The sequence below is a fragment of the Phyllostomus discolor genome, chromosome 3 (genome assembly GCF_004126475.2).
Source record: "Phyllostomus discolor isolate MPI-MPIP mPhyDis1 chromosome 3, mPhyDis1.pri.v3, whole genome shotgun sequence".
NCBI lineage: Eukaryota > Metazoa > Chordata > Mammalia > Chiroptera > Phyllostomidae > Phyllostomus > Phyllostomus discolor.
Window position 1 is genome coordinate 134,031,847 of NC_040905.2, and position 14,357 is coordinate 134,046,203.

The following is a 14,357-nucleotide window of genomic DNA, read 5'->3' on the forward strand; positions in this document are numbered from 1 at the left end:
GGACTGAAAAGATTGGTCACAATATTCAAGGAACAAATTCAATATAAATGTGATTTTTGAATATTCATATGTAGATTCTTAAGGCCATATGGTATTGCAGTTATGTTTTAAAAGAGTTATTGTCTTTTAGTGACATTTACTGAAACATTGTTTGATGAAATTATGTAATGTTTAGGATTCAGTTGTAAATAATACAAGAGGCAGGTAAGTGGATGGAGCAGATTGGCTATGATGAAGGTTGATTATACTCTATTGTCTACTTTAGAATCTGTTTGAAATTTTCCATAGTAAAAGAAGCGATGGGTATGTGTAAGTCATGTCTTTAGGTTTAAAATATCTATTATTGAAACATCCTAAATGTCAGAGAGTCAAGGGCTTGCACAGTGGCACTGGGAGAGGCTGCAGATGGAGGCAGGGAATAGTGCGCCATTTTGGCGTTGTATCATCTTTGTTCCTCCATTGGGATATTAATCATCTTGATGTTTGTCTTTATCTTTCCTGAGCAATGCAAGAAAGTTGCAAGTTAGTGATTAGCTTCTCAGTTTGAGGCTGTTCAGGATATAACAGGATATCTAGGGAAAGCTCATGAAGAGGAAAACTGGTTAAGTAGAGAGGGACAGTGCTTTGTTCTATGGCCAATGTTTTGAAAATAGTTAAAACACAAAATGAAATAAACCATTGGTTTGGGTCAAAATAATAAGCATTACATTTTTTATTTTGTTTGTGCTTTTTTTTTAACAACTGACAGTCAATTTATCAAGAAGATTGAGTTAGGCATCTGCAATGGTGACTTCAACTTCAACTCCTGGCTCAATACTGATGGAAGTAGTCTTCTTAACAATCTCAGAGGGGCTGTACAAGTCATTGAGTCACTTGTGGATCCTCATCTGAAATTGATCCCAAGTCTTAGAACCCTCCCCACAGGGAGTTTTTCTTGTAGTGATTCTTAGAGTCTTGGTAGGCATCCGAACTGGTACTTTCACTTTGAGATTCTTTTCCTTTGTGCCTCTGATCAAGTCAGCACATACCTTCTTCAAAGACTTTATGTTCCCACTGGTTAGTAATTCTGATTCGGTGAATCGCCATCTCTGGTTCCACAGGTATCTTTCCGGTATCTTTAAAAGCCATTGCGGTCGCGCTGCTTCCTGTCTGACTTGTTCCTGGTTGGAGGTGAACAGCGGTAAGCCAGGAGCAGAAGCCGGCTGAACACCGGTGAGCCGCAGCTGCAACTGCGACTTACTCAAAAAGATTGTTTTTGGTTTTTACAAAACAAATTTCTTAAACTGATTGGATTGAAGCCTTGGTAAATTGATAAATTGGGTATGTAGTCTAATAATTCCATTTGGGCCAAGCTTCTCCAGCAGGTAGCTGTCAACAGCTGGGAATGCTCTGTCTCTGGCACAACTCCTGGCAGTTACTCATCGATGGACATCTTTAATGGTTTGCTTTTTTCTCATTCCAGGATTTCCTTCAAATGTTGTTGGAGAACATCCCAGAAGAAAAAAGGTGAGGGCCAATTTAGGAATTAAGGGCCTAGTTTTACTTTTATGTTTAAAATGACCCTGCCATTGTTTGGCTATTAAACCAAGAAAGTTCAATCTTCCTCTCTTAATAGAGGCAGGGACCTGGCCCAGCCAGCAGGAGTCCTAGGAGGATCAGCCAAACTTCGAAAGGGGCCCACGTGGATACTGGAAGCTAGTGGGCACAGCAGGGAGGCCCAAGTCAGGAGCCCCCACAGTGGTACATGAGGCGAGCCAAAGGTACTGTGTGGCCTCAGCTGTTGTGGAAAAGAATGGAAGAGAGGAAAGTTCTAACAGTCAGGATGGCTGTAGTTAATGTGACTTAATATAAGGAAACACTGTTTTATTGAAGGTGAATATACTGTGTAATAATGAGTGTGGCATCTGAAGTCAGGCTCTTCACAGTTCTAACCCCAGCTCTACCCCTTCCCATCTATACAACATTTGTAGCAGGTCATTTCATCCCTGCAAATTCCAGTTTTCTACCCTCTCTGGCAGGGATTCACAGAGCATTAAACGGGATAATACATATGAAAAGCGGGTGCTTAATTTCCTATTGATATAGTTATAACAATAATCAGCTTCTGTGCATTAGGCATATATTCAGGATCTATCTATAGGAGATCCATTTGATCCTCATTACAGCATTTTCTCTTTCTTCATCATCATTACCATCATTATCATCATCATCATCATGATTATGATAAGCTGATACTTTTTCAGAGGTTACTATAAATAGGCACTCAGTTAATCCTCTAAACAACACTCTGGTACGTTATGTTTTCATCCTTGTTTTACCAGTAAGAGGACTGAGGTACTGAGGGGCTGAGTAAGCAACCAGTGCTATCAGAGGTGTGTGTGGCAGGACTGGGATTTGCTTCTGGGTAGCCTGGCTCTGGAACCTCTGCTCTTATCCACAGTGTTCCACAGGTTAAGTAACTTTCTAAGATACCTTAGTTAGCAAGGGAGCTGGTGCAGATTGTAATGAGGTCTGTCTGGCTCTCACCCATGCTCTTTGCTGTATGAGCTCACTCTGCAAAGAAAGATCCTCTTCTTTGGAGGTGTCCAGTTTTAGTCTGGCTAACCACCTACAGGGATCCATCAAAGTCTGGATTAGATTCATTCCAACCTTTCCTTCTAATTTCCTATCTTAATTTAGGCACTAAAAGTGAACCCCCTGGAACATAATTTCTAATAGTAAAATTGGTATCAAATGTTAAAGGGGGCATCTTGAGAAATTAAACGTTTCTTTCAAGAAGAAGCAACATTACTCTCCTTTCTGTCCCACAGTTTTACCCATATTTTTATGCTCAGAACAGATTTCCAAATGTGGAACTCTGTGGAATTCTTTAAAGCAGACATTGATTTAGATCCATGCAAGGCCAGACACCTCCATGTCGATGAGCCTGTTTGGTAGGCAGCCTAATTCAGGAGTCTTACAAGTAAGGTGTCAGGGTATATGCTACTGGGAAATGAAAATAAATTCAGGGGGTTGGAGAAATCCAGGGGCCATGAGGATGTGGAGATTTTTTCTTCATCTTCCACCTTCTACCTCCAGTTCTTGGTTCAATAGTTAGAAATGTTATTGTTCAGCTTTTAAAAAAATCAGATGGGAACACACACATAAAGCAAATTGGAGCATCATATACAATTAACATAGCTAAATTATTTGTTAACTTCCTTAATTTCTACCTTTTTTTGTTCATGCCTTTGATGCTAAAGGAAGTCTTACCCATGGAGATTGCATGGGTCTGTAGTCACTGGACCAGATACGTAGGCTTTTAAGGTGACTCAAAGGAAGTATGGCTTGTTTTGGAAGGTCTGAAATGTTTCAGATTTACCATTTTTTTTCTTTTCAAAGAGAAATATGGGTTTTGTTCATGTAAAAATCACTTCAGATGTGATTATCATTCCTAAGGTCAAGAACAATAGTTTACTTGTATGATTTTTTATTTTCCTTCTCTTTTGTACTTGCCCTGGAATAACTTTTCAGGCCCTGTAACAGAATGGAGGGCTTTCCTTAGGAACTAATGCAGAAGAAAAAAAAGGAAGAAGTAAACTAATAGAAATTATGTAATTACCTCTTGTTACCAAAGTGTGTTTCTGAGTAATGACTGTGCATTCTTTCAGAACTTCTTAGGGCATAAATACAGTAGTTTTCATGGAAGTAACAAATTGAATTTTAGTTTGGGAAGTCTTATTTTTATCCCTTCCTAATAAGGTTATAGAGTTCATTTGGATGGCCCTGAGCCCTCTTGTTCCAGGGAACCTGGATTTTATCATTGTGAATATTTATTGAGGTGGCACACTATGGACCCACCAAAAGATGTTTGTTGTAATTGTGGAAGAGAGCATCTCTGTTTAATGGTGGCCACCAACCACCAACCTTCTTCCCCAATGAGAGGATACTTCTCCCAGTTAGGATCATGTTTTGGCTACCAGGTTAGGTGCCTTTTAAAAATTCTCCTTAGTCCTGGACATTGTGGCTCAGTTGGTTGGAGCTTTGTCTTGTAGGTAAAGAGTTGTGGGTTCAATTTTCGGTCAGGGCACATACCTAGGTTGTGAGTTGACCCCAGGTTTGTATACGTGCATGTGTGACCCCCAGTTCGATGTGTGCAACCCCTAATGTGGACACATATGTTCCTGGCTGGATGCAGATCCCTGGCCCAGGTGGATATGGGATGCAAGCAATCAATGCTTCTCTCTTGCACCAGTGTTTCTCTCTCTCCCTTCTTCTCTCTAAAAGCAATGCAGAAAATGTCCTCAGATGAGGATAAAAAATAAAAATAAAAATAAAAATTCTCCTTAAAAATTAAGACAATTTCATAACTACAGTGAACCTATTTCAGCAAATGTACTGGAATGCTTTTTGAAACTCAAACATCTTTCCTGCTAACTACTCTCTGAATCTAATTCAGCTATTGAAACAGATTGTTTGCCCTTTTCCCTATGCAGCATATTGTATCAATTTTATCTAGGTCTCCAAAGGCCCACACCTATCCTCAGAACATCTAATTTTTGACTCTTTTGCAAAATGATCCTTAGGCACATCCATTAGGCAAGTGGGCCATTCTGAACAGGGCAAGGTTTTTCAGATTTGACCAGCCAGTCAGTGTTCAGGGGCTGGCATTCTCCATCATGCTGCTTTTGCATTGTTCTCTTGCTTCGATTAATTTAACATTCTCTATTGAGCACCTCCCATGCCAGGCTTTAGGCTGGACAATGGGAAACAGAGGAAATTAACTCCATGGCTAGCCCCCAGGAAGCTCCTAGTTAAGGAAAGGATATGCTGAAGACATGCATGTAACATACATTGTGACTCAGTGTAGGAAGTGTAGGAAGGGTTCACAGTTCTGGGTACACAGAGAAAGGCCTCATCAGTCCTAGCCTCCAGCCTTGAGGCAAAGAAATACCACTGAAGGTTTTAAGTAGAGGAGTCCCTTCAGCAGGTAGGGAAGGTACTCTGGGGTGGGAGCAGCATGGAAGATAGATGAGGGTGGGAAGAATGAGAAGTTAGGAGACCAATTTGAAACCAGTACAGCAGTTCAGTCAACAGATCTGGAGCTGGAACCGGGGCAGGAATGGTGGTGGTGGCCCTGAGGTTGGAGAGTAATGAGCAATCTGAGAGATTCCAGAGGCAAGACTTGGGTGATGGGTGGTGAACTTTGAATGGAGGAATCCAGCATGAGCCTGACCTTTTCTTCTGATCACTCAGATACTCTGAAGTTGCACTGGAAGTATGAGGGCCCTTGTTTTATCTGGGGAATCGGTGTGATGCAATGGGAGCAGGAGGGACAGTATTTGAAAGTGGAAGCAGGGAGATGAGGAGTTGCATTTTAGACATTGTCAGTGAGAGGTTTCTGTTTAAATGCTGATGTTTCAGAGACAAAGAGAAATAAAAGCTGGCAGGGCTCAGAGGGAAATCCTGACAAATCCTGCACCCTGGCCTGCCATGTGAAAGAACACCCTGTGGAGTACCTTACCCAATGTACCCTGCTGCTCATGTTCCAACAGTATTGACAGCTACCAGTTCTGTCTTTGCTCTTCAATTATTGTGTTTGCATGTACATGTTCATGTGTTGGTTTTAATTAAGTACTTTTCCTCCTCCATGGAACTAGGGAGTACTTGTTTTATAAATGTTAAGTCAGTAACATTCATTATCTATCCAAGTACAAATGACTTCTTTTGATCAAGAAAATAAATAACCATGTGTAAAGGTTTGAGATATACCCTATTTGTATCCACATTTAGAGAGGGTACTTAATATTTAAAACCTGTACGGAAGGTAAGTTGCATTCCAGAACAGGAGCGTCTTCCATTTCAGACCTGAGCACTGAAGTTCCTAAACCTTGCCTCCCATCTAGTACCTGCACTCCCAAGAGTCCCTCCATCTATTCTTTAGTCCGTGTCAAAGTGGCTGGGTCTTGTGCTTCCCTTCAGAGACGTGGATAGAACATGGTCTTTAGAATCTCAAGAGGCTGAGGACAGGAGTAAAGAGTGATAAAGACATTTCTCCCAATCAACAAGTTGATAGGCACAGTAGCAGATGTGGCTGATACTCAACTCCCCATCCCTGTCACTCTACCCTCAGAAATCAACTGAGCAAACAATATGGCACATGCCCTGCCATTTTCACGCAAGTGTGAGTCTATTTCAATGTACTTGAACATCGCAAAGAGAAGAGCAGTTCCTCATTTTCTGGCTTCTAACCAGCATCATGCCAGGGCATCTAAGATATTCTCTCCCCTGTTGTAGTAATTATTTGTGATCACATTCATAGCTCACAGGGACTGGAGATGGACATCTAAAACTCATGGAACTCTCCAACCAGAGGGTGCACCCGTCTGCTGCTCCAGAGACCCTAAAGGCTTCAGTAAGGTGGAAGTGCCACTCATGGGCATAGATCAGGAGGCTAGGTAGCCAAGATGGTCTGGTACTTTTCACTCTCTGTAGAAAATCAATTTCCATAGTGATCAGACATGCAAAAGAGTAATTTCCTGTAAGTCCTGAGTCCTAGCAAAATGGAAATGCTCTGCTTGTCTGTTGTGAGATTCAAGCCACAGGATTTCAGGGGAGAAACAGTTACCATTGGGTTGGACTCTGAGTGTCTTGATTTGAAAAGTCAACTTTCAGCTTTACCACTCCTGTATATCCATGTCCAGACCTAAAAATACACCTGCACTACCATCTCAGTAGTTTGGATCAAAAACAAAAACTATGTACACATTTTACTTTTTTTCCTAAAATATGTAGTCCATTTCTTCCTTGAATAGTAAGCATTTTCACACAGTCTCTCATAATTTCCGTAGGAGGTAAGGCCACTTATAGTGCCTAACAATTTTTTTAGCAATTGAAGTTAATGCTTTCATCTTCTTCTCAAGAGTTTAAGACTGTCTTCCACGTTGGCAATCTGTAGACGGGCACAGGTGAAGTGTGATGTCCGCACTGATGCCAGGAGTCCAGAAACCCATCTTGTCTTTAGTCCTCTGTCTGGGTTGACATTAGCCAGTCTTGTCATGCTGCAGTTTCTCCATCTTTTAAGAGCCACACAACAATTGATACCCACACAGATATTACAAGGAATGAAGTAATAATGGTTATAAGATGTTTTGAACCTTTACAAAGGAAAGTAATCTGAAAACATGTTCTCTTCCCTTAAGGGGGGGGGGGTCTTTTACTCTTGGAGGCAGCTGAACGATGAACTCTCCTGCCTCATAGTTTAGCCCTGCTCAAGGGGTTCCCCATCTTTTCAGAAATCTAATCAAGAGACAGAAAAATAGGGCAAACATGACAGGAGCCAGGACACCTTCAACCAGAGAGATGTGAGCAAAAAGGAGAGGTCAGCGTTATTGGGAAGCAGGGTTGTCTGCGCCATATCACAAAGTAATGCAGCATGACACTTAATAATAATATTGGTCTTGTACAGATATTATAAAGCTTAAATGAGAATTTTTGTATTATATGTTACAGAATATGTGTTCAATAAGCAATAGCTACTACTTTTTTAAAAAAGACTTTATTTTTAAGTTATAGTTGACATACAATATTATATTAGTTTCAGGTATACAACCCAGTGATTAGACATTTATATAACTTACAAAGTGATCACCCTAATAAATCTAGTACCCATCTGACATTATACATAGTTATTGCACTATATTTCCTTTGCTGTACTTTACATCTTGTGACTACTCTGTAACTACCAGTTCATACTTCTTAATCTCTTCACCTTTTTTACCCATCCTCTCAACCCCCTCCCATCTGGCAACCATCAGAATGTTCTATATATCTGTGAATCTGTTTCTGTTCTGCTTGTTTGCTTATTTTGTTTTTTAGATTCCATATACAAGTGAAATCATCTGGCATTTCTATGTCTGCCTTATTTCACTTAGCACAGTACCCTCTAGGTCCATTCATGTTGTTGCAATTGGCAAGATTTCACTCTTTTTTATGGCTGAATCATAATTTATTGTATTTATGTACCACTTTTTCTTTATCCATTCATTTATTGATACACATTTAGGTTACTTCCATATCTTGGCTATGGTAAATAATGCTGCGATAAACATATTGATGTGTATGTATTTTCAATTTAGTGTTTTGGGTTTCTTCGGATAAATACCCAGAAGTGGAATTGCTGGGTCCTTCTTTGTTTCTTGTACAGCCTTTGTTTTAAAGTCTGTTTTGTCTAGCATAAGTATTACTACCCCAGCTTTTTTGTTAGTTTGTTTTGTTTCCCTTTTCATGAAATATATAGTTTTTCATCTCTTTACTTTAAGTCTGTGTGTGTCTTTTAATCTGTAGTTAGTCTCTTGTAGACATGATATGTAAGTATCTTGTTTTGTTATCTATGTAGCCACCATGTGTCTTTTGATTGAAGCATTTAATACATTTTCATTTGAAGTAATTATTGAGAGATATATATTTATTGCCATTTTATTATTCATATTTTTGTCTTTTTTTCTTCTTCTTCTTCAAGAAGATCTTTTAACATTTCATGTACTACTGGTTTAGTGGTGATTAACTTCTTTAGCTTTTTCTTGTCTGGGAAGCACTTTATCTGCCTTTCCCTTTTAAATGATAGCTTCGCTGGGTAGAGTAATCTTGGTTGTATGTCCTAGCTTTTCATCACCTTGAATATTTCATGCCAATCTGTTCCAGCCTGCAAAGTTTCTGTTGAGAAATCAGCTGACAGCCTAATGGGAGTTCCACTGTAGATGACTAACTGCTTTTCTCCAGCTGCTTTTAAGATTCTCTCTTTGTCTTTAACCTTTGGCATTTTAATTTTGATGTTTCTTGGTGTGGACCTCTTTGGGTTCATCTTGTTTGGGACTCTCTGTGTTTCCTGGACTTGTATGTCTATTTCCTTTGCCAGGTTAGGAAAGCTTTTCATTATTAATTTTTCAAGTATGTTTTCAATTTCTTGCTCTTTCTCTTCTTCTTCCAGCACCCCCATGATGTGAATGTTGATATGCTTAAAGTTATCCCAGAGGCTCTATAAACTATCCTTATTTTTTTTAATTCCTTTTTTGCTGTTATGACTGGGTGTTTTCTGCCTTCTTATCTTCCAATTTGCTGATTTGATCTGCTGCTTCATCTACTCCACTGTTGATTCCCTGTAATGTATTCTTCATTTCAGCTAGTGTATTCATCATTTATGACTGGTTCTTTTTTATGCTTTCTATCTCCATTTTTATGTTTCATTTTTCTTTAAGTTCTAAGTTCATCTAACTTCCCTTAAATTCACTGAACATCCTTATAACCAGTGTTTTGGATTCTGCATCTGGTAGATTGCTTGTCTTTTTATCTTCATTGCGGTTGGTTCTTTTTCTGGAATTTTGTTCTCTTCTTTTATTTGGGACTTGTTTCTTTGTCTTCACATTTTTGTTGTTTTCCTGTGTTTGTTTTTACGTATTAGGGCTGCTGCTACATCTCCCAGTCTTGGTAGAGTGGCCTTATGTAGTAGGTATCGTGTAGGGCCCATTGGCACAGCCTCCCCAGTCATTTAGCTGGGTGTTCCAGGTGCACCCTCTGTGCGGGATGTGTGCATCTTCCTATTATAGCTGAGCATTGATTGCTGTTGGCATATCAGTGGGTGGGACATCCCCTCCCCCATACCAATAGACTTCAAGGACTGGATACAATTACCATGGAGAATCTTCTGTGCAGGAACTTATCCCATGGAGCAGGACTTACTTCAGTGGGGCTTAGGTATCTGTCAAGTCCACCCCTTGAGTGTGTCACTTGTGGAGGTGCTTGGGTGGTGCTTTGTCGTGGTCTGAAGTTGTCTACCAGGTACACTGACTGTGGGGGCTCCTGAGAGGTGCAGTCCAAGATCAGCTGCTCTCTATGCCCCATCTGGGGCCACCCTGCATGAACTAAAAAGTGATCTGCAGATGGCTGCTACTTTTGCTGGGCTTGGAGGTGACCAGAAGAGGCCAATCTATGAACCAATGCCAGCTGCCATTAGCGCTGGGCCTGGAGCTACTTAGTAACATGTATGTGGTACATAGAGGCCAGATGTTGTTGCTTGTTTGAGAGATTTTAGGAATGTCAACAGCATGAGCCAAGAGAGGAAACTTGTAGGAAAAGCCACTGGAAAGATTTTGGATAGGGCTATATGTTGGGTGAGCCAGGGTTTCAGGGAATTACCAGGGTGGGGGCAAACAGTGTTAGCCAGAATGATGGAGACTCAGATATGGCACCTGCCTGCTGGCTCTGTGGGAAGAGGATTCAGCAAAGGGACAATGGCATCTGCCAGCACTTCTGTCTTGGAGTAAGTTGCCCGTCCAGCTATCACCCTGATGCTGAACAGTTCAGTTCCGCCTCATATATTCCTGGCATCTTTTGGCTACTGCCCCAGTGCTGCTGGTTAGAGCATTAGTCTGTCAGTAAGTAAGTCTGTACTCGGGCCCTATAAGAGGAATACCTGGGGTCCCAGCAGCCCTCCATCTCACTCAGCCACAATCCTGGCTGGCTTTTACAGCCAGAAGTTACGGGGACTTCTCTTCCTGGCACTGGAGCCCTGGGCTGGAGAGCCTGGTGTGGAACTGGGGACCCTGGCTCCTCAGGGTAGACATCCACAGCCAAGATACCCTTCCCAATTTTTAACCACCACACATGGGTGTGGGATCAGCCTATTCCACATCTCCACCCTTCCTACTAGTTTTGATGTAGCTTCTTCTCATTTCTTTAATAGGACCTCTGTTCAGCTCGATTTCAGGCAGTTCTGAATGATGGTTTTTCTGTAGTTTAGTTGCATGGGTGTGCACATAGATGCACATGAATGTGCACACAGGCACACTAATGCACATGTGTATTTGCATGCACACACTTGGTCACATGAGCACACACAGGCACATGAATACACATGTGTGCACACATGAGTGCACACCTAAGCACACACATACGGGTACACAAGCACATGAATGCACACATGCAGAGCACACACAAGGCACGTGAGTGCATATGCACATACACATACTTTTGCACACGTAGGCACGTGAATGCATATGTTCATGAAAGTTCATGAGTGTGCACACATGGGTGCATAAGTGCACATGTGCATGCATACACATGAGTGTACACACACATCCACACTCTCACAGCTTACAGAGTGGATGAGGCCATTCACACTGAGATCGATGCTGTTAAAGGATAACAAAGAGGTAGAAGAGAGGCCCAGGGATGGAGGCTTTCACACAAGGCATGCCCAGTAACCCCACTAAGTTTGGGAATCTGGACCACCATCTTCTGGAATTTGCCATCTTCCCCAGATTCACTTATGCTTTCTCCTCTTCCCTGGCCTGTTTTCCCACTGATGAGCATTGTCTTGAAAATGAATCTAAAGCACTTTCTCTTCATTGTCTCATTCCCTCTATGTATTTTTTCTGTTTAGAAAAAAAACAACAGTCACCTCTTTCAGAGCCTTTGCTTTTGCCCTGGGCAGGGAAGACAAAATGTACCAGTGACATACTTATCCCTAGGAAAACGAAGGGAAAGTACCAGTTAGCTCCCTCTTTCCCCATCCCTCCCCAACCAAGGCCCACTCCTCCCTTCCTCTCTCCCTCTCTCCCTCCCTTCCTCCCTCCCTCTCTTTCCCACTGTGTGCACTTTGCAGCACAACCCATGAGGTGACCAGAGCACTGGGCCTTCAGCACCTTAACTAATGCAACAGACAACACATACCTTTCTACAATTTCTTTCACAGTTCCAAAAGGGAGGGAGAGAGGGAATGTTATACATTGAGACTATACTATATAATATATAAAATAAAACAGAGATATACATCTTAACAACTTGGGAATATCTTCCTGGGAAAGGTGATTATTATCTTAAAAAGGAGTGGTTCTTATTATATCAATAGTGAAATGTGTTTTCATTCAAATAAAAAAATATTTATAGAGATCCTCTTTTATGCCAAGACCTGTTTCAATGCTGGGTTTAGGAAGTGAGTAAAACAGGTGTGGACTCTGATCTCAGAGAGCTCCAATCCAGCAGGAGAGAGTTAAAAGTCAAGTAATCTGCCCTGGCAGTTGTGGCTCAGTGGATTGATTGTTGGCTTGAGAACCAAGGGTGGCGGGTCAAATCCTTAGTTAGGGCACATACCTGGGTTGCAGGCCAGGTCGCCAGTAGGGGGCGCATGAAAGGCAATCACACATTGATGTTTCTCTCCCTCTCTTTCTCCCTCCCTTCCCCTCTCTCTAAAAATAAATATGTGAAACCTTTTTAAAAAGCCATGAAATCAAATATATAAATGTCACAAACCATTTTGGGTGCTGTCACACAGAAGACAGGCAGCACAGTGGATATGACACACACAGACTGGGAGAGGGCTGAAGGAAGGCCCCCGTGAGCAGAGAAACTGGGCATAAGCAAAAGTTATCTAGAAACAGAGGAGGAATTCCTTTAAACTTCAGAAAAATACAACTTAATATCCATTGATTCTCAATATTCTGGATACTTAGTATATTTAAGGAAAATTCAAATCAGTGGAGCATAAAACTGAAAGGATTTCAGCTGACTCTGGACCAGTCATAATATTTCAAATAAAGCAGAATGTGGGTCCGCTTAAAAGCCGAGGCCGTGGAGGCCTCATGCGCTCTGTGTATCTGGGCCTTACTGTGCTCCCACAGTGATTTACTTGTCATTGCTCATTGTCACTATAAAGTCTGAATTTCATTTGGATCCACTAAGTGCTGTAATGTTCAGGTTTCATTTTGTCCCCCTCTTAGGAGGCAGTCATGCCTGATGTGTCTAATGAACATGCCCAGTCTACCCTGAACTGGCTCCCAGCCCAAACGGTCCTGTCAGAGCAGTAAAGGCACCTATTATGGTCTGCCTCGGTTTTAGATTTCATTCTACTGACTGAAGACAAGCTGTACTCAGTGTGACCGTGCCCCCTTCCACCACACCCCCTTCCACACTTTAGGCTGGGACAGTGGTGGTGGGATTTCTCTGGAATCTTGGTGCTGCAATATGCTTGAATATTTGGAAAGACCCTTCTGTCGTTAGTGCCTTGTAACTTTTAACCTTTACTCTTTTTTTTTTTATCTTAAAAGGCTTGATCTGTCTGTCGAAAGCATCTCCCGAGACTGGCTTGAGAGTTCTGGGCTACCACAGGTGAGCTCCACATCACTGCTTCAGGGGAGATAGTGGACAGTACTGACTCTTGCCACTCAGTGTATCAGTCATGACAGTGACTTATTTCTATATTTATACATATAAAGGTAATCATCTTCCTGAGTTGGAGTATCCCTAAGTCAGAAAAATGATGGTCTCCCACCCCTTCTCATCCTGCTGTCAGGCCTCTGCCTCAGGTGACCTGTGTCATGGCAGACATGCTGCTCGACCCCAAACTGTGTATAAATAAGCTCTTGTAAAGCATGTGTATTTTGGGTGCGGTGACCAGGCCACAAGTCAGTGCCACTGGTGGGTTTGCAGCTGGAACTCCAGCTCCGTTCTTTGGATATAGCCAGACAGGGAGCTGGCTGCCTGCAGCTTTCCTCTGACCTGTCCTACTCGTGGTTGTTCCATCATTTCCCAGTATAGCTGCCCCTTGACTTCCTTCTCAAGTTCTGCATCCCTTCCTCAGGCTGGCTTCTCATCCAAATGTCCATCAAGGTTCATTTCTCCATCTTAAGCATGGGGACTTGTCCCTAGTGAAAGTTTTACTCTCTCCCTCCCTTTCAGCCCCTGGGCAATTTTGAGGAGAGATTGTTCCAGCTAGCCCAAGCTCCTTCTCTCCCCTCCACCTTTCCCAGGCCTTAGCTTCCTGGAGCCTAAAGGGCAGCCGCAGCCCCTCACCAGTCCAAGTGCTTCCTGTTGCTAGAGCCTGGGCCCTTAGAGGTCCCAGGATGGCATCCAGGTGGGGCTGGTTCAAGGGCCCTGGAGGCCTGGTGCTTTCCCAGTGGGCTGCCCCTGCTGTGACCGCACACCCATCACAGAGGCCCCAGCCTGGGAGTGGCCCACCCGGTGAGAAACTGCCTTGGACCCGTTAGCCCCGTTAGCCTGCTCGTTTCTGGTTTCATGGCTGGTTATATGAGCTTTCCCTTGGGAGGGTCTGAATGTCAATGAATGTCTGTGAACCATGAAATTAAGGAACAGGCAGGGCTGTTCTCTATTACCTTTTCATCCCTCTCCTCACATCTTTGTCCTGTCCTACCACACAGGGGAAAATGTCAGCCACCAGCCACCATAAGCTCATTCCTAAGAAGACTGCATTGTCTTGGGGTCACCTGTTAAAAATTATTTGGCCCAATCCTTCTGGAAACAAAGGAAGAATAAAATTCTGAGTCCTAAAAAGCCAAAACAAAGCATGGGTGGGTAAGGCAGCT

At 42.3% G+C, this 14,357-nt stretch overlaps 1 protein-coding gene and 1 pseudogene across 8 annotated transcripts in view; one reads left to right on the plus strand and one right to left on the minus strand.

Annotated features, from left to right (window-relative positions):
* Positions 1-14,357, plus strand: part of LOC114512547 (aminopeptidase O (putative)) — a 439,198-nt gene that overhangs the window by 316,334 nt on the left and 108,507 nt on the right. For all 8 annotated transcript variants that reach the window (XR_004902147.1, XM_036021469.1, XM_036021474.1 and 5 more), the window contains 2 exons: positions 1,463-1,506; positions 13,083-13,143. Coding sequence is in view for 7 of the 8 variants with exons in the window: in XM_036021469.1 (XP_035877362.1) it covers positions 1,463-1,506; positions 13,083-13,143 (105 nt within the window). In the remaining variant the exon portion in view is untranslated. The remainder of the gene's footprint in view (positions 1-1,462; positions 1,507-13,082; positions 13,144-14,357) is intronic.
* Positions 728-1,149, minus strand: LOC114512549 (annotated as a pseudogene).